Source organism: Calidris pugnax, unplaced genomic scaffold (assembly GCF_001431845.1).
Source record: "Calidris pugnax isolate Ruff unplaced genomic scaffold, ASM143184v1 scaffold178, whole genome shotgun sequence".
In the NCBI taxonomy this organism is placed as follows: domain Eukaryota; kingdom Metazoa; phylum Chordata; class Aves; order Charadriiformes; family Scolopacidae; genus Calidris; species Calidris pugnax.
The window spans coordinates 1,444,605-1,464,246 of record NW_015090986.1 but is presented as its reverse complement, the minus strand read 5'-3'; the positions used below and the strand labels follow the sequence as shown (position 1 = coordinate 1,464,246).

The 19,642-nt window shown below is 39.4% G+C and overlaps 1 protein-coding gene across 2 annotated transcripts; it reads left to right on the top strand.

Moving 5' to 3' along the window:
* The first annotated feature begins 1,753 nt into the window (after positions 1-1,753).
* Positions 1,754-18,910, top strand: C1QTNF3 (C1q and tumor necrosis factor related protein 3). Of its 2 annotated transcripts, none has more exons than XM_014953890.1 (6): positions 1,754-1,939; positions 7,256-7,367; positions 9,906-10,060; positions 13,474-13,603; positions 15,087-15,186; positions 16,853-18,910. In XM_014953890.1, exons 1-6 carry the CDS (start codon positions 1,856-1,858, stop codon positions 17,010-17,012), a joined length of 741 nt encoding a protein of 246 aa, XP_014809376.1. In that variant the 5' UTR covers positions 1,754-1,855; the 3' UTR covers positions 17,013-18,910. The 2 variants fall into 2 exon arrangements, with proteins under 2 accessions (XP_014809376.1, XP_014809375.1); XM_014953889.1 differs by having other exon boundaries at positions 1,763-2,143.
* The last annotated feature ends 732 nt before the right edge of the window (positions 18,911-19,642 follow it).

Genomic DNA, 19,642 nt, shown 5'->3' with positions numbered 1-19,642 from the left:
CTCATCTTCCATTTAGTCTGGAGAGCCACAGCTCCTTTCAAAATCCTTGCTGCTTGAGCCATGTTCTCCATACTTTGGGTGAAAAGGAGTGTTTCCTATGATTTCACAAGGACAGTTAGGCTTGCTTTCTTCAGATGCTCCATACCTCATCCCCATCTCAGCAATAGGCCAGGCAGTGAAGACACATACTGGCTGCCCCATGCAGCCACAGTCAATGAATTTGGGGCATTTCAGCAGATGTAACCCATTTCCCCAGTTTAGCAGTGCCTGTGGTGTTACGCTTTGTTGTTGTAGCACGCTGGTATGCTTAAGGCTTTTTATATTATCACGTAACTTAGCACCTCATTTCACTGGTGGGTCTTGGCCTTCTGGTTAGTCACGTCCTGGTTTGTTCCCAGCATCTCTTTTGGCATGTATTGTCTATTTCTCCCCTCCTAGATTAAGCTTGGACAATATCTGTGGATCATTAGCTTCAGAGAATACCTTCTGGATGGATGAAACCTTCATCACTGTCCCAACAGGCCTCTGGTGTTCATGCAACCTTAGCTTCATGCTCTAAAAACAACCACTGCACCAAAGCCCTCACATTTTGCCAGGCAACTGAACAGGAAGAAAAAAAAATATATTGAAAAACGTAGGATAATTTAGGGCCACAGAGCACCCCAGAGATCACAGAGGAGCCCCAGCCAAACACTAAGCAGTCGGGACAGCCTTGAACAACTTGAGTACAAGCCAGTCCATCGCATTGCAGGGCCAGGGATCACTCCCTGGGGCTGATGCCTTCAGTAATGTCATTGAAGCCAACCATAGTTCTGGTGAAGTGTTTCTCACAGAGCAAGGAGATACTTGCCCTTGGGAAGGCTGGGTGTGTGTGTGTATGTGGATGCATTTACAGAACTGTGTTCTGCAGTTGTGGCTTTCGAGAGGATACTAGTGGGTGGTTCAAAAAATATAATATGGATATTATTATACATATATAATTTGATTCTTTTAGTCTGAAATAAGCCCCCAGTACATTTATATTTACTTGGCAGCGAAGATATGAAACTTGGTTTGGCAGTTGCATTTAGCAAAACACTGGGAACGAAAAAATATCGCCTGGCTGAGTAGGTTGAACTAATGCTGAGAAATGGGGCTCTGTGAATCTGAATTCAACCCAGTTTTTCAGAGCTACTTACTCAGTCTCCTTCCACCGTTGGCCAACTGTCAGAAATTCAATATTTTTCTTTTAGTGAATGAAAAGCACAGTCAGAAACAGCCATTGGGTCAGGATCATATGCAAAAGCTCCTCTTGTGCTTTTGTTTCCTAATTGCTCTTGGACGGATTTTTCGGACTGGGCTGACGCAGTTGTGTGTGTGAATTTCCTGGCAAATAAGGAAGGTGACTGTGTCCAAAAGACATTTAAGAGTGTGAATTCACAGCCTTTCCATGTCTAATCAAGGAGCGTAAACCATTAGCCACATGTTCTCCATTTCCATCACATTTTTTCACACTTAAACAAAAACATGCCAAAGAAAAGGTGCTACATTTTTTAATGCCCCCAAATAGGAACCACAGGAGTCCGTTAAATGCTGTGGTCATTTCCAGCATACAAATCAATTTTCCTTGTGGTGGTGAAGTGGTGAATAATGCCTGGTTTGTTTAAAGGAGCATGACTGATTCTGGATGAAGGATCCTGTCACTTTGGCATTTTTAGTTTTATTTATTGCACGCAACCATATAAAACCTGGTACTGGTCTCAGTGCCAGGCTTACTAGTGGAAAAGCTGAAAGGACCACATAACTCCTGGTGCAGCAAAGAGGTTCTCCTTCTGCAAGGCACTTGCTGGACTCCTGAAAATTTATTTTTAATAACATGGCAGAGAAGGATTTCATCAGTTGGCATCTACTGGCTTTATTTTTTCTTCCATTTTGCCTGTGTCAAGATGAATACATGGAGGTGAGCAGAAGATCTTATAAACCAGTGGCCAAAGTATTGCAAAGTCACCACCAGACTGGCCATAAAGGTTCCAGAAGCAGGGAAATATTGAAACAGCGGAGTCAACTTATAGAGTGGACTGTTGGTAATAGCACTTCTACAGACCAAAAAGTCCTGAGACCAGAGGTAGATGATGTAGAACTGACTACCTCAGATAGAGTCCAGGTACTCTGAATTAATCTTCTAAAGATATCTTTAAAGCTAATGAGATATTTTCTTTTTCTTTTTTTTTTTTTTTCCTTTTTTTTCTTTCTTTTTTTTTTTTTTTTTTTTCTTTTTTTTTTTTTTTTTTTTTTTTTTTTTTTTTTCTTTTTTTTTTTTTTTTCCTAAGATTATTAGTGATATATTTATGAAATTATTTTTATTAAACTTCTGTGTTGGTCTGTATCTTGCTGGGCTGCTTTATAGGATCTTTTAATGAGCTGGTAGAAGCAGTAGTGGTTGGGGACACTGGTTTCAACATAGACAGCAGCCCTTTGTTTTGCTGAAACTGTGATCCTGTGCAATCATATATTCTGATAAACAGTGTCTTAATTATTTTAAAGTATTACTTATTTAATATACTAAAGATTTAGATTCTGTTAACTCTTTTGGATGTGAAGGAAAACTACAGAATTTATAGTGGTAATTGGAAAGATTCAGTTACCAGAGAATAACTTTACTTGAAAATTATGTACATAAAGTATATTGTTTTGAGCTAGAGACAAGCAATGAAAGTGTCTAAAAATTTTATTCTAAGCAATAGCTTGAAAAAACCAGAAACTAATGTAATGAGTAGATTCGATAATATGTATCAACTTACCAGTTTTGGAAGAAAAAAGACTCAGAATGAAACTCTAAGTCAGCTGTAGTGTCTGTGTTTTAAGCTGGGAATCTTTTTATACCTTTTATATGATGTTTTAGATACAGTCATTAGCTTACAGCAAAGGGAAAATGGCACAATTTGATTATACATAAAATATTGCAGTCCACAATTAAAAGGAAAATCTGAAGGGCAGAAGATGAAGCTTTTTCTAGCATTAATGAAAACAAAATTCCACTCGAAGTTTTTGTTGATTGATGTTTTTTAGAAACAACAAGAAGATGAGTGTTTTTTTCCTATTGCTGATACAAATGTATACTGCTGATACACCTGTATAGTTAATATTTCATCATTTGATTTTCAAAACTCTTTCAGATCAAACTATTATATTTTGAATTCCAAAAATCATGGACATGCAGACAAGTGTTGAATAATAACCTACTTCATAATAAGCAGAGAAGAGATTTGATTTTGATTTTAGTCCCAGGCTTGAAGAACTGAAACACATCCCAGTACAGGAATAGGTTTAATACATGACTATATTCCCTGTATTTAAATTTTATAGTGCTTTGCATTTCCTATTTCTTGGGCAGGAGCTATATGTTCCTCCAGTACACTCAGCAAAGTAGTTATTTAGCTGTAAGTACGTTAAGTTGCACTTGCAGTATATAAACAGTGTAAACCATCAGGTATATAGTCCAGTGAGTCAGCTGGTGTCTGTGTACCCCTTTATTGCAGAGAGAATTGTGCAGCTGCTTATTACAGACCACTTATTATTGCTACTTAAAGAATATTCCCCTTTAACTCAACGTCATTTCAGATGATGCAGAATTTAATACAAAATTACAACATTTTTAGGGGTCAAACTGTTCCTTCTCAGAAAGTGTCACTGTGTTTGAGATGCATGTGTCTCTCATCAGACAGTGTAATGCAACATGTTTGGAGCTGCCTGCTGGGGAAAGAGGCTGTGATTAAAACTGAGCCCAGAGAGCCCGAGTACAGCTGATGGCAGTCATTTACCTGCCAGACCTACTCTAAGAAGCAATCTTTGCTGGGGAAATGATGCAATTTTTGGCTTACTGAAATGAAATGGAGCACTAGCAGATGCATGACAGGGATAATCCATCACAGCGTGGCTGACGCAATACGTATTTTCCATCTCTAGACTCCAGGGTTTTCCAGGCAGAGGAGGAACAAAGGCGGCACAGACATGCTTGAATTCATGTCAAACTTTTCTCTTCCCCTTGAGATATCTGATAGCTGTTTCACCCCCAAGTCCCTACTTTCTCAGTTGTCTTAGCTCTGGCTGGAGAATTTTACGCTCTTGCTAAAGGGTTATAATGGTCCCGTTCCTTCTTATGGAATAGACACAATACCATTGGTCTTTGCTGCATTGGGTACAAGGCCAGTTTTCAGGCTATTTGTAACTTTTGTAAAATATTATGTGCATTTCTCAAGCACAAGAACTCCTAGTGATTGGGTAGAGCCATGCCAGACACATTCTTCCTTTTCAGTTTGCTCTTTGAAACCTTCAGGTACCCCTCAGCCTACTGGTGTTTTACCCTGAATTTTGGCAGTTTTGGTTTGTCTAATTCTTTGCTCCAAAAGGGGCCTCAGATCCCACACAGACATGCTGTTTTGCATCAGGACAAGAGCCAAGAATGGTGGATGTACAGTGCTCATCTTCTACATTGTCTTAGACAATATGACAACCCATAAAATTAATCAGGAAATGAAAAAGGGCTGGGTCTCCAATTATGATTCCTTCACAGCTTTAAGTTAAGGGAATTTTATAGACCATCTGTTGCCTAGAACTGCTTCCTACATACTAAATCATAGGAAATTCAGCAAATAGCCTCAGAAATATTTCCAGCTTTCTATCTGTATGAGGATATCAAAGTGACAGATGCATTTCACAAGCTCCTAAATCATATTTGTGTTCTGAGAGCAATGCCAAAGATTCATTGTGCAATAAATTTAATGTGCAAATGGCTGCATAGGACATCTTTGGCAAGTAGGTTGTAATTAATCTCCTTGTCCCATTTGAGTGTAATTTTACATTAGGAATGGGTTTTTCTTTTAAATGTACTCTTCACGAAGTTCTTTGTTTTTAGGGATTAGAAGAGTTATCCTGAATATTCATTGTTCTTGGCAGCTGACCATGAACATTTTTTTCCTCCTAGTCAAAGGATTAGTAAAGATAATAAGTCAATACTACTTTATGACTTGCGTAAGTAGTTATTTTGAAGTCAGTGGAACTGTTCTCATACAGCCAGGCTGGCAGGACTCGCCTCATTTCACATGTAATAACCTGCTGGGCTTTTCAAGAGGTAGCAATGCCAAACAGCTTTTGGTTAGGACCAGCACTAGTATTTATTTTATATAACATAGCTGGTTTGCTAATAATGTCATCAAGGATTTCAATGCCTTGGGTAAAAACTCCAACCTTACCTGCACAGAGACAGTCTCATCTGCAATCCATTTTGCTGGACTCACGCCTTCCCTCACCTGTAACCCACAGCATATTTCTACGTTGATATGACTTATTTGCTCTTGACAGGTATGTACATAGTTTGCCTTCTCATTTAACATGAATATGGAGCACTATCAAAAAAGAGCTGGAGATAATAATCTCGGTGCAATGCTCAACATGAGCATTTCAGGTGGTGCAAAATGCTTGCACCATTCTAGTCCTCTTGTATTTGTACTTGGCTCCCCTTCAAGGACAAAGTGAGATGAAAGCAGGGCTACTTCTTCTCTCGTATTTGGAAAGCTTTAAACAGTGTGTCTGGTGATTGTCAGTTATGTTCCTCCTAACAACTGGGAGAGATAAAACAGCAAGAAAGATACAAAGAGGTTCTCCAGGAACAGACAGTCCAACAGGCAGAACTAATTTTTCTCATAAAATATAGACCAGAATTATTATGAGAATTAAGGTAAAAAGCACAGTATTGATCAAAGCCCCATAAATAAGCTCTTCTGCCCATTGGAAATCTTAACTTTTCCATAACTCGTTCAATATGAAGCATAGTTGTTGAGCTGTCAGATCAGCCTTTATGCCCATGGTAGCTCCACCATCGGCAGTTCCAGCTGAAGAGGGCAGGTGTCTGTTCCATTGGAGGAGTGGCAGGTATTTTGGTGGCATGAAAGAGGTTTTCTGTATCCATAAACTTAAACTCCCAAGCCTCTCAAAATTGATGAATTCTGGAGGGTTGTTTGGCATTGTTCAAAACATGGGCTGAAAGCTTCAGTGTTTCAGATCAAGCCAGGGGATGACGTTGAGGGCAGGAATACACCAAATCTCTATATTCATTTGGCAGCTCCCATCCCAGCAGAGGCTCCTTTGCTGCTGTTAAACCTATTAGGTCTGCATTAAGCAAATACCTTGAGGACAATAAAGACAAGTGGAAAAAAAGGGAAGACAAACAGTAGAATGATTAAAGTAGCAGTTGGACTGGTATAACTATCCCCCTCCAGAATTTGAGAACTGCAGATTTGCACCTCAGGATGATAGTGAAGAATTGTAAGGAAAAAGAAACAAAGAGCAAGAAATGAGAAGGAGGCAGAGAAATAAAATCAAACTCTACCTCAGCTGGCCCATCAGAAGGCCTTGACTGCTAAATCATCACAACAGCCTAGCTAGGAAATCCAGATGGGATTGAATGAGACTCCATTATTATAAATACAATAATTTGGGAAAGAAAAGCACTGAAACAAAACTATTATCAAACTATTACTATAGTAGATAAGCTGTGTATAATAAACTCATTAGTTTGTTTATGCTGCTATATTAGTTTCAGCATATAAACAGGTTTTCATCGTTACAAACCCACAACTACAAATAATCAAATGTCCATAAGACCAGGTATTGTGGTCAGTTCAAATTTTTGTCATGTCTCTTGGCACTATTTTAGCTTCTCTTAACTTCAGTAGGTTGTGAATATGCAAGACTGGAGCCATGAACAGGAATGTGCTGCACAGGCATTCTTTAACATCTCCTTTGCGTGGTCCCACACAGTTTTACTTATGTTTAGTGAAAGATAGTTCATTGCTGAAGGTCAGTGAAGTCCCTTGTGTCCTACCACTCGTACATAGGCTTGTTTGTCAAGAAAGGTCAGCTGAAATGTGGGATCAGTGAAAAGCAGGGTAGGAACCTAACCGAAATACTCACCTAACTTTCATTACTTGCTATTATTTTATTTTCAAAAACCTCATTATTTGACAGGACAAGTTGATTTTTTTAAAAATGTTCATAGAGCTCTTAGAACACTTGACGAGCTATTCCCTAAAATCTTCCAAAAATAACATCATTGGGGACAACCCAAGCATGGGAGATTTCAGGCCAGATAAGAAGTGTTTTGAAAACTTAGCAAATATATAAACAGAGAATATATAATGAAGACCCTGTAACCGACATGCATATGATTGATGCCTTCTGTGAATGAGCTATTTAAAGCTTATTTTTGTGCACTTAGCCCCCACAAACCGGACCACAGAATCCAGACTGTAGCTCCTGCTGCCGTGGTGACTTTGGAGTTCGACTCTACCAAGGACCCCCAGGACCTCCCGGGCCCCCTGGGATGCCAGGTAAAGATGAAGTTTAATTGATTTTTTGATCAGTCTAATTACAGGCTATAAATTACAGGTTGTTCTATGAAATATCAGAAACATCAGTATTTGGGGACAAATTCAGAAGCAAGGTTTTCAGTAATTTCTGGGGAGACAGAGATTTTCAGTTAGACTGTAAAATCTTTTCCAGTGAAAATCCATTTGTTATTTAAATTCAACTTTCACAAATTCATACTAAAAGTAATCTTTCTACATTTCTAGGGCAAATTTGTGTCTCAAAGCAGCATGAAGCTTCCATTAAAGTTGGAAGAACTTGTTCCCTGGAGTTGATAATTGCAATTATCTTTGAATATCCAGCTATGCCATTGTGTACTGTATCCAGGAGCTTTTTTTCATCTAGCATACTGCTAGCCAATATTTTACAAAGACACGCATGCTTCTATTCTCTCATAGAAATGTCTTCTTTTCCTTCTTTCTTCTTGTCTTCCATAATAAAAAGTACCTTTCTTTGCCATTAGAAATATAGGTATACTTCGATCTGATAATTGGTATGGAAAAAGAGGAGCCTAGAGGAAGAAAAAAAATAGTTGCATGTTGGTGTAAGTTTGTTACAGCAGCTACCTTCAGGGATTTGAAAATCACTGTTCCTAAAGCAGATATATAATGTAAATAAACGTGTTGCTTACTGACAGATATGTTTTATCTTCAAAAGCTTATGTCTTCTGTTATCACAATAAAAATGCAATTTCATAATCCTTCTGTCTCACAAATGTACTGACAGTAACAGATATGACAAATAATCATACACAAAAAAAAATTAAGGTAGTGATTTTTGGTAGAAAAAAATTACAGTAACAGTTAAATCTGACTGTGATGAAGTTAAACCTGAGTGAATGAAGTGTTTCAGGAACTAGCTTCAGCTAGCAAAATATTAAAATTAATTGTTATTTTGACATATTTTGGGTATTAGGCAAAATAAGGTCATAGGTGTATTTGGTATTAGCCTGCTGTAGGTTATTTATGCATCAACATTTTATAAAAAGACTATTGACCATTACAGAAGAAAGAAAAATCTAATGGTGAGGCCTCTCATGCAGAAATATTGCATTTTATATTAAAAAATTGTTGCCTTCTCAGAAATGGGACACAATTTTGAATTAGACCCACACTTTGAAGGCTGCAGCAGAGATACTGAGCCACAGCCCAGTCCTATCTTTGACCTTTCCTCATGCGAGGATGTAACTCAGTTACACTTGTCACCACAGGATGCCACAAACATGTGGCTAACAGCAACCTTCTGCACCCTGGAATTTCTTTGTCTGCTTCATCTGCTGCATTTCCTATCTTTGTGCCCATAAGAGGAATGACAACAGCTGCTTTTCCCTTGATCAAATCAAATGTCGCTTGCAGACTTCTGTTCTGAAGTGGTGAAGTCGTTCTGGCTTTACATGAAGGATCATTCTGGTTATTTTTAAGAGTTACTGATTTCTCTATCCAAGCAAAAATTTGCTAAATTTCTCCCACCATTTAGCTTCCTTGTTTGAAGTAAATTTTTTTCTCAATACAAAAACTGTGAAGAATCACTTAATCATTAGATTTGATCTCAAACAACACCATTCTTGTACATTTGTAACTAGACTGACTAACCAGAGAACGAGTGGCAAAGAAGCTAATTTCAGTTCAGAAAGAATTGGAACAATGATGACACTAATTAATCCCCAGAGTAATTAATTGAAAGGTCAGGGTTTTGCTTCAGATATGCAAAATAATTGCTCAGGGATTCTAGCCAACGTTAAAATTTTGTCAGTCACATAGATGTTTGCCCAGTAATTTCCTCAGTAAACATTAGAAAGTAAGTAATACTGCAGATGCAGGAATATGTTTTTATAATGAGCCTTTTTACAAGAAACTATCTCAGAAAAGCCTCATTATAAAAATTTTGTCTTTCTTTAAATCTAGGAAGGTACAATCTATCAACCCCTTGAAGCTAACCAGCACCCTGAGAATGCACACCCTCCCATTTCTGGCAGAGATGGGTCATTTAAGGCTGCAGCTGTTCTTCATTTGTGTCGACATGTTTTAAAGATAGCAAAATGTTATTCAAAATTGTCTTATTCTAATTAACCTAAATTATCAGGAAATAAGTTTTTACACAAAAGGAAAAGCAAGAGTGCTTATGCAAGCTACCTGGCATGTGTCAATAGGCAGTGGCTTTCGCTTTCCTTGACCCTCATGTCCACTGAGGTCTTGTCCTTGCAAATCTCCCCAACAACCCAATGACTTGAGACATCGGCAGTTTATACAGGAACACCAAGATAGCATGGAGGTTATTTCTTAAGCACCAATCCGCATTCTTGTGGAAACTTACTCATCAAAACCTTCACCTTCAGTTTAACCACACAACTGCTTCTTATCCATCACAGCTCAGTCTGTGGTTTATGGTACTGTGAAGTTCATGTGTTGCAAACTGGTGGAAAAAGACAGTTTAAAAGTTATCTGTTAAAACATGCTATATGAAAATATTTAAGTTAAACAGAAAACTCTGTTTCCTTTAAGGAAATCATGGAAACAATGGAAATAATGGAGCAACTGGCCAAGAAGGAGCCAAAGGTGAGAAAGGAGACAAAGGAGATATGGGACCGAGGGGAGAGCGTGGCCATCATGGACCCAAAGGCGAGAAGGGTTACCCTGGGATTCCCCCAGAGCTACAGGTACAAAATCTTCTGTTGGCTGCAGCAGTTCTTAGGTTATGGCTTTCTTCTCTGAAAAACAGCACCTAACTACTTAAGCAGCAAAGCCCCCTGTAATAGAGTGAGAGACATACATAGCCCTTGTCATGACTGACAAATGTTGTCTACCAGACCTTCCTGGAAAAGAAAGACATCAGGACTTAGTCTTTCTTTAGAGTAAGAATCCAGCTGATGAATGGGCAGAAAGAAACATATATGGTTCCATTTTAGGGCAGGAAGCCAGTATCTGGGACATTAAAGGAGAATAGCAGGAATTACCATTTTTCTATCAAGCTGTATCACATACATAACTGCGCTTCCTATGACATATGAAAAGGGTAAAGGGGTCACTGAGGCCCATGCCCCTCAGTCAGGCTTTGTGAGATTCTCAGAAGCATAGGTACCCAGCTCCTCAAAGTATGAGGTCAAAACCCCTGAGTACAGACAGAAGCCCTCTGGTTTTGAAAAATACACCTCAGTAGCTATCTGTGTTTCTGTATGTCTAGATGCCTTAAATATGTCGAGAAGCATGTAGGTTCTGCCTCCGAGTGAACTACCCAAAAGCCAGATGAGCATTACACCATGGGCTCAAGTCTGAGCTGATAAACTCTGCTGAGGGACAAGGGTATATTTCTTTGGGCACAACAGTGTTGTCATAGTCCCATATTTTTTGCATTAGAGCTTCTTCATGTCCCAGTAATCTAGCAGAGGGCGGAGAGCTTATGTATATCTAAATCTGCAGTACAGTGGTGGTAGTCCTGTGTAGTCCTGATCTTAAGGCAACCAAAAGTAAATGGGACTTGGTTAACTAAGAGCATTGGTTGCTGTTGCAAAGGGGATTTAAGAGTTGTCTACACTGCAGATTGCAGTGTAGAAATATACCAGCTTTTTGCCTGAAAACAGCAGGAAGACTTAACTATCTCTATGACATAGCACAGCTAAGGTGCTGAAGGCAAGATTTAGGTGCATGGCAAACCTTTGAGAGGTATCCCTCCTGGTCTCCAGCTGCCACTGATCAGCCACTGATCAGCCAGCCCCATGTTGAGGAATCCTAAAGCATTTCAGATGGCACTCGGTGCATTGTGTGGACAAGTCATTGCAGTCAGAGAGCCTAAATGCAAGGGAAGCATCTAAGCTCCCATTGCAATTACCGAGGATCTGGAAGAGCAACTCGGCTTAATCTTTTGGGCAAATGGGACTTCAGACACCACAGAGTATATAGATCTCCTAAAACTATAAGGGACTTCACATCCTCACTCACACATACACACTTCAATGGAACTTAAGTCTTGATCTGATTTGTACCCCCAAAGCCAGTTCACTACAGGAAGGACAAAATGGGATATAGTAAACATGCACAAAAAGAAATCCCTCTTCCAAAAAGTCTGACTATGGGCAAAACTGAAGTTCGGATTTATTTACGGATCGACACCTTTTAACTGAATGGTACTGTTTCCCAATGACAGTCATTCATATATGCTTTATATCCTCATAAAAGGCATGCAAATTAACAGCAAAATCAACAGTACAACCAACATGTGCAGTGTGGGAAAATGGCTTTTGATTTCTTGGCATTGTTTATGTTTGAATTCTCCACCCTAGCTTGCGTGAAGATAAGATTGCACAGAATAAAATTCACAATGAAAATATTTTCCAAAATTGCTGGACTTTTGTAATAAAGCAGAACTATTTTAGACATACTCTTGAAGAATTAACTGGAATTAACATTATAGCTGAATATCTTAAAAACATATTTGTTGTAATTACATTCGACATAAATCCTTGTGCAATTTTAAAATAGGCTGTCAGCATTTTTCCTTACATAAAAACAGCGGTAGTAACTTAATTAAAAACTGAACAATGAAAGAGGATGAATAACAAAAGTTCATATTGCAATACCTATTTTCAATTAAAATTCCATCGCTGTTTCTAACAGATGTGTTTAAAAATTCTTTACACGGTATAGCATATCATTCGTAGTTAACATTATTCTTAAGAATTTCAGAGCAGGGGTTGGTAGACAAGAAAACACTTTTGAATACATTACTGTTTCAAGTACAGGATTATTTTGAAAGACTTGGTGCGTCTATGTTGATCTGCTATTTCAAAATGAGACCTAGGGAGAAAGGACATCTTTTTCAACTCTTCTGCTCAGCCCAAGAAAAGTAGCTTGGGGTCAAAGAGAATGTGAAATGGAATCTAGACAAAAAGCAATAAATTCCATCAAGCTGCCATTGCAGCTGCTTTTCTTTAACACATGATGAACTTTGATGTGATCCTGGCTGAGAAGCAAGAAGTTAACAATTTGCCGTCATAGAAAATGCATCCATGCAGGGATAAGGGAAATCAGCCCAAGCTCTCAGCTCACATCTGGAGCTCCTCAAATTACTGAGCAGATGTCTAATGATTTCCATTGTTGGGTATGGACTTGCATGTGATTTTGCCTGTTTTGGTTTTGTCCTCATTTCAAGCTGAAATCAAAAGAAGTTTGGAGTGTTTTAATACTGGTACAGCTGGAATCTCACGAAAACTGTCATTTTTGTGAGGGGCGGTAAAAACTGTAATTGAACACTTCTCGTCTAGAAGTTGAGACAGAGATGAAATGCTAAGTCTCTATGTGACCTTCTGGCACCCAGGTGCAGAAATTCTGCCCTTCCCTGCCCGTCCGAGTTGGCTGCTGAGGGGAGTTTCCTCTGCTGAGGGGAGAATGAATTGTCTGATGGGGGAGGTTTTGCACTGCTTCCTGTGAAACGTTATCCATGGCCAATACATCTCACTGCCACTGCTTTGGTCTCCATCACCCTCTGTTGTCGTGACTGAGGGTGCAGGGCAACTGGCAAGAGAGAAAAAGTACTGAATGTTGAGTCCCATCAACTGCACTTCTAGAGGACCTCTAATAAAAATGCTTAATGTATCTCTGAAGGTAGCTAGCAAGAAACTCTGAAGTGCCTGGATTTTACTGAGCATTATATATTTCATTATATATTCGGTTAGTAGTAATATCCAGTCTAAATGCATTGGGGAATATGTAAAAAATAATTAAATCACTTTTGTCGGAAACACCATCCATTTCAATACCAGTTTTCACTTTCATCATTCTAGAGAGACTTAAAAGTAAATAAAATCCCAAACGAAGGTCCTGACCTGCAAACACTTGCCCATACACTTACTTTTACAGTCATGAATAGCCCAATTGAACATAAGAAGCCTAGTCCTCTTCCAGTTTCATTCAATAGGAGTTTTGTTACTGGGGTTTAATGGCCTTGGAGCAGGCCCTAGAAGAACATCTCTGTCAGGAAAATAAACAGACCGCAAATACAGGAAAAAATTTTGTAGCTGATTCCTCTACACATCTGCATTTCGTGAATGACTGCCTGAATAACTCATTTTTGCAGGTCGCATTCATGGCTTCCATGGCTACTCACTTCAGCAACCAGAACAGCGGGATCATCTTCAGTAGTGTAGAAACCAATGTTGGGAATTTTTTCGATGTCATGACTGGGAGATTTGGTGCTCCAGTGAATGGTGAGTGTTTGCGAAACAATATAATGCTATTCTGGGAGCTGTAGGGAGAAGTGTGGTCAGTAGTGATGAGAAACTAGTTAACTGCCTTTGCAGAAGGCACTGATAAGGCTCACTCTGTGTAGCTCTTGTTACCTACTTTCAGGAAAAATGAAACTGGGAACTGAGCAAGCCAAGAGAGGGCTTGCCAGCCAGGGAGACTTGTGTTGGCACAAAGGTAGGAAGAAGAGGCACAGCCAGAGCTGGGGAGGGGGCAGAACTGTCTGCTTTGAGATGTTTAGCCCTTCAGCCACTGTGATGAGTGGCCTTGATGTTGCAGTGGCAGCATCTCCACAGTTTGCTCCTCAGCCTCCTGCCTCCAGTCACGCACTTCACCCCCATCTTCCCTCACGCCAGTTCAGCTGTGAGCTGGCCTGCAACAGCTGTGTGGCTGGAAATGAGGCATAACATTTTTTCCAGAGCTATTTTTCAGCTGCATCAATCCCCCATCTTATGCAGCTGTGGCACAGGAAGAACAATAGCAGGTGATGGAAGCCGGGCTATAGCCAAACACACATCTAAGCAAAGTCCGAAACCACCTTCCTTCACTTGGCCTTTCTCACCCTGCCATTCATCTAACTCACTGCTATGGGAAATAATATTAAATTAAATAAAACTCAAGCCCTCCAAGCTTGCTGTAGCACATCTTACTGACAGTTAGGGGTGTGTGTCCTCATAGCTGCTTCCTTCTGAGGTTAGTGTATACATGGATGTCAATAACCTTTGACTCAAAATGACATAATGACTCCGATGCATACTCCAAGCTCCCATTTCAGGGTGGACGTCACAGATTACCATCCAGGAACCAGGACCTTTTCTTCCCGCCTGGGAGAGTCTTGTCTTGTAGAGCTCATGAAACATAACATGGTTGCACTGACAACATTGTTGGTGCCTTTCAGACAGAGAAAAAGGGTGAAGGTTAATGGTGTGTCATGCAAGAAGAGAAAGTGGTGGCTGTGTCTGCATTGTTCAGGATGCGGGACAGCCAGGTGAGCCACAGTGGGTGCTCCAAAAGCCACTCATGCCCTGCCTGACCTGGGCGAGATGCTGGCTGTCTGACAGCCTCTGAAGCTGAGCCCTGGCTGGCCTGGAGGGTGCCCTTTTGGGAGAGGGCAGGAGGAAGAAGGCAGGGAAAAAAGGGTGAGAGAAGTGTCACTACACTCAGCCTCGGGGAAATTTCCCTTTCAATGGGAAGGAAGGGATGAGCTGTCCTGCCCCATGTTCAAATAGTCATTTCTCTGGAACAGCATGTGGCTGAACCCCTGCCATATGCAGAACAAAAATGAATCAGATTTTGGCACACTACAAGCAGAAGCAAAATACCTGCTGACAACTGGAAGGTAATTTTGGCCTCAGGTGTTTTGTTTTCTAAAGCAAGAAGCGTAAGTCTATAGTACGACTATCTCCCTGTATGAAGCAACCATGTTGTGTTTGGTAATCTTTTCAGGGGTGTATTTCTTCACCTTCAATATGATGAAACATGAAGATGTGGAGGAAGTGTATGTGTACCTGATGCATAATGGTAATACTGTTTTCAGCTTATACAGGTAAGTAAAGGACCAGGTCATTTCAGTGCAAGATGTGTGTGCACATGTGACAGCTTGTTCACACTTTAATAAGAAGAAATTCTATAGAGCAAAATAACGAGCAAAGAAAAACTATTGCATTTTGCCCTCCTCAACTTACAAATTTGGATCATAGCTGCCACAGATCTTGGACCTAAAATTCAGCCTTGATCACAAGTTTCTCAAAGCTCAGGCGAAAAGAATTAGCACTGCAAGTCAGGGTTGGAGTCCAGTGGTAACATGCTGTCATTCTGCTAAAACATATCTTCATTCTCATTTTGCTTGTTATACCAGTAACAATCTTGTTAAAGATTATGGGAGAGCAATTTACTTCAGAGGTAGAGAGCATTTAAACTGCAGCAGTAAGGACACGTAAGAAGCAAAGGTCCTCCGTTTACTGGCTTTGTTGTCATTAGCACACCTGGAAAAAAAGGGTTTTGAACTCTTTATGTTAGCTGGAGGATCACCAAGAATAGGTTTTACTCCTAGCATATCAACTTCTATAAGGAACAGGTCATGAAAATTGTAGCCAAATGGGTATCTGAAAAAAATATATGTTTGGAAAAGCTATAATTTCTTTAATACCTCCCAGGAGTCTGATGCTTCTCTCCCGAGCCTGAATAAACAGACACAAAAGCTTAGATTGATCACACTGGATTTTAGGCACTTAGATAATTGCAGGTTCATTTAAGCTGTCATTTTAGCAGGTTCATTTAAGTAACAAGTGATAGGACAAGAGCAAATGGCCTGAAGTTGTGCCAGGGGAGGTTTAGACTGGATATTAGAAAAAACTTCCACACCAAAACATTGTCAAGCATCAGAAAAGGCTGCCCAGGGAAGTGGCAGAATCACCATCCCTGGAGATATTTAAAAAATGGGTAAGTGTGGTGCTGAGGGACATGGTTTAGTGATGGTTTTTGTCAGTGTTAGATTGATGGTTGGACTTGATGATCTAAAAGGTCCCTTCCAACCTAGACGATTCTATGATTCTACGCTTCATTTAAGCTGACAGGTTTCTTCAACAGCCTGAACTTGAAGGACCACCAAAGGGTGCTTCATTCCCAATAGATCTTCCCTGAAAAAGCGCCCAATTATTTTCCCCTGAAGCATCGATGTCAGAAAAGGCAACAGGTGGAAGAAAGGGAACCCCCACCCACGCAAAGCCAGCAGGTTAGCCCACATCGAACATAGCAACATTCCAACAAAAGGCCTCAGGATGGAGTGCGCTGCCTGTCTCTGCCCACTGCATGTGCCAGGAGCTCAGGGCCTCATCTCACGTGAGACTCCTGACCTAGAGGCATTTAAAGTTAGCTGGGATGAATCCAAGGGAAAAAGGGCATCACAGGAGGTCTGGAGTGTTGTGGTGAATGAGCAGTTTTATTTTAAACAACAAATTTGTTCCTGTGCCCTGGAAAAAAATACTCAAGTTAAACTTCCAGAATTTCAGAAAGGAATGAAATGATGCAATTAGGCGAGGTGCAAATGTAGAAAGATGCCAACATTTCCTCATAAATCTGAAAATAAATTGGCAAGCCTATCAAGGAAGTTTTGCTCAGGATAACAATGTGCTTGCTTGGATTCTTTTTCTTTTTAAAGTTGAACATTGTTGAGAAACAAAAAGCTGACTTGTTAAAACATTCATCCCCAGCTATGAATCAAAAGGGAAAGCAGATACTTCAGGAAACAGTGCAGTGCTAAAACTTGCCAAGGGAGATGAAGTCTGGCTGCGAATGGGAAATGGAGCCCTCCATGGGGACCATCAACGCTTCTCGACATTTGCTGGGTTTCTTCTTTTTGAAACGAAGTAAAAAAAAAAAAACCACCAAAAAACCAAAAAAGCAACTAGATGTTATCTGGGAAACTTCTTTTTGGGAGCTGGTATTTTTCTCTGGACTGTGGAATAGCATTACATCACTGAAAGATCAAGAAGGCTTGTTTTGATGCAATGCATTACTACTTTTGTATCAGAGATGAGCCAAACACATTGGGTAGTTGACACACTTACAGATTTATGGAAGATGGGTTGCAACTAGTGAGTCGTTAAATGTTGCTATTGCTTTCTTCTCCAAAGGGACTGAAAACAAAGGAAAAGGCATTTAAATAATTTAGAGAGCAGTTTACGCAGCAAAGTCAATTTTGTCTGTAAATATACTTTAGTTAAGTATATGTCAGGAACTGAACAATTGATTCATGTTTTCCTGTTCATTTATTCAGTTCTTATTACCTTTTCATTTAAGTTTGCATCATGGAAAAAGGCCTAAACGAATTATAAGTAGGCTCAGCTGATATGAAATTTAAAGGAAGAAGTTTTTACTGAACTAGAATGAACTTTACAAATAGAAGGAAAAAATGTGAAAATAAAGATGTCAAGAATTCAGGTTTATTGCATTCCCATCTCAAACCTCTGAAGATGTATTTGGTGCCATTTTTCATAGATTTTTAGCACATATTTATGCTCACACTCTCTTAAAAAAGAGCAGTAGTAATTCTTGCCTTAGTAGCAGCTTGGAGCTAAGGTAATTTAGCCTGCAGTGTGCAGGGAGGGGATCAGACAGGGGAACTGCAATGTTTCTTCCTAACATTCAAATTGTTAAAACCTCATGTAACTGTATGCAAGGTGTCAATGCAGGGGCATATATATGTTGGAGAAGTGGGGATACACCAACAGCACAAACAGAAACACATGCTTTGTGGAGTTGGGAGCTCTTTTAGAAGGATGCACCTTTTAATATTCCATATTTACTTAACAGCGAAGCTGTTGATACAGTTTTCCTAGCAACCTTCCAAGAATCAGTATTTCAGGAAACAACACTGCAGCCTGGCAAAGCAGCAGCTAACCCAGTTCAATATTTAACTGGTGAAAGCAAATGCTGGCTGGCTCAGAAGTTCTGGTCGCAGTAAACTGGGCCATTCTTCAGCATTAGTATTTGCCACCAGCTTTTCAAAAATTTGAGTACCTGAAATCGTCTCTCGCTATTTTCTTTTCATTGGAATCAGCACCAAATATACTAAGACAACACTGAAGTTTGAATGTTTCTTCTGCACATTCTGGCTCTCCACACACAAATTAATGAGACAGAAATTACCTTTTAACACACATTACATTTTGACCTGACAGTACCTGCCATTAATGTATAACAAGCAGGTGGGGTTAGGAAAACATTTATTTGAAATTCTTTTATACTGGATACAGATAGCAGTTGCACAAGAACAGAGCAAGCAAATCAGAATCTGCCCTACGAATCTGTATGTCCTTGTACACATTCCTAGTGTATGTAAACCACGTCTTGTGATGAAAAATGCATGTTGATACTTGATGATTATGACTCGTGATTTTTTCATTTTATGCATCAACCACTGAAAATACTGGCTTTGATGAACTGTTGTCCAATGAGTTTTATTGTTTCTTTATGAACTTGGGTCAGGTTTGTACCACATCAGTTTTCAGAACCTGAGACCATGTTATCCTAATAAGCATTTTAGTAAAATTCTGGCATGCCTTCAAAATAAAACCCACCCACCAGGTAATCAGATAATGTTATTCTCTCAGAATAAGTGCACAAGTTGTATGAGATATATGGCATCATGAGCTAATGTTCACAGTAGGAAAAATCTTGAAACAAGTATTTCTTGTTCTCTTAGGAATGTTTGCTTACTTTGTAACACATACATTTATCCAATAAAGATTAATAGTCACAAAACTATACTTGTTTGTTCATATCTATATTTACCAAGGATATTACCATTTGGAGACTATGGAGATACACTCTTAACATGCATTTCCTAAGCATTCATTTTGCTACTGAACAGGCAAAATCCAGCACTAAGGGTCAAAATATATTTATTTTGCATGTAAAAATATATATATACACACACATAAAATTTAAATCCCCGAGGTTTCCTTTGGGGACTTAATTTTCCTTTAGGACATGGCCATTTTAAACCATTTTGGCCAGAATAAAGCACTTAGAGACTATGACACTCATTTTAAGCTCCTCTACATTATCTCTCATAATGGCCAGGACACAAAAGAAAGTCAAGTTTTGCCTTTCTCATTTTATGTTGTTTCCACAAGTTTTGTGCAAGTTGGTCTGCGAAGAGCAGAAACCAACTAAGAATGACCACAAAAGCTTCTACCAAACAAACAGCAGGATAGTCTCAGTTCCAAGGTTAAAACTTAGAGGCTTTTTACATCGTGGTTGGAACTTCCTATTTTCTAGTATGAAGTCTCTGCAATATTTTATCTGCAAAGTTTTTGCATGTAATCTCTGCTCACTGAGTGTTGTAACACTTTACAAACAAATTGTTAACTTGCATTTAATTTCAAATCTCTCTCAAAATATAGCAGCTGATGTAAAAATCTCTGTGTGTGTTCCTGTTCCTCAAAATTATCAAGTTTTAAATTCAGTAAGTCATGTGGAACGTATGTTTTTTTCTT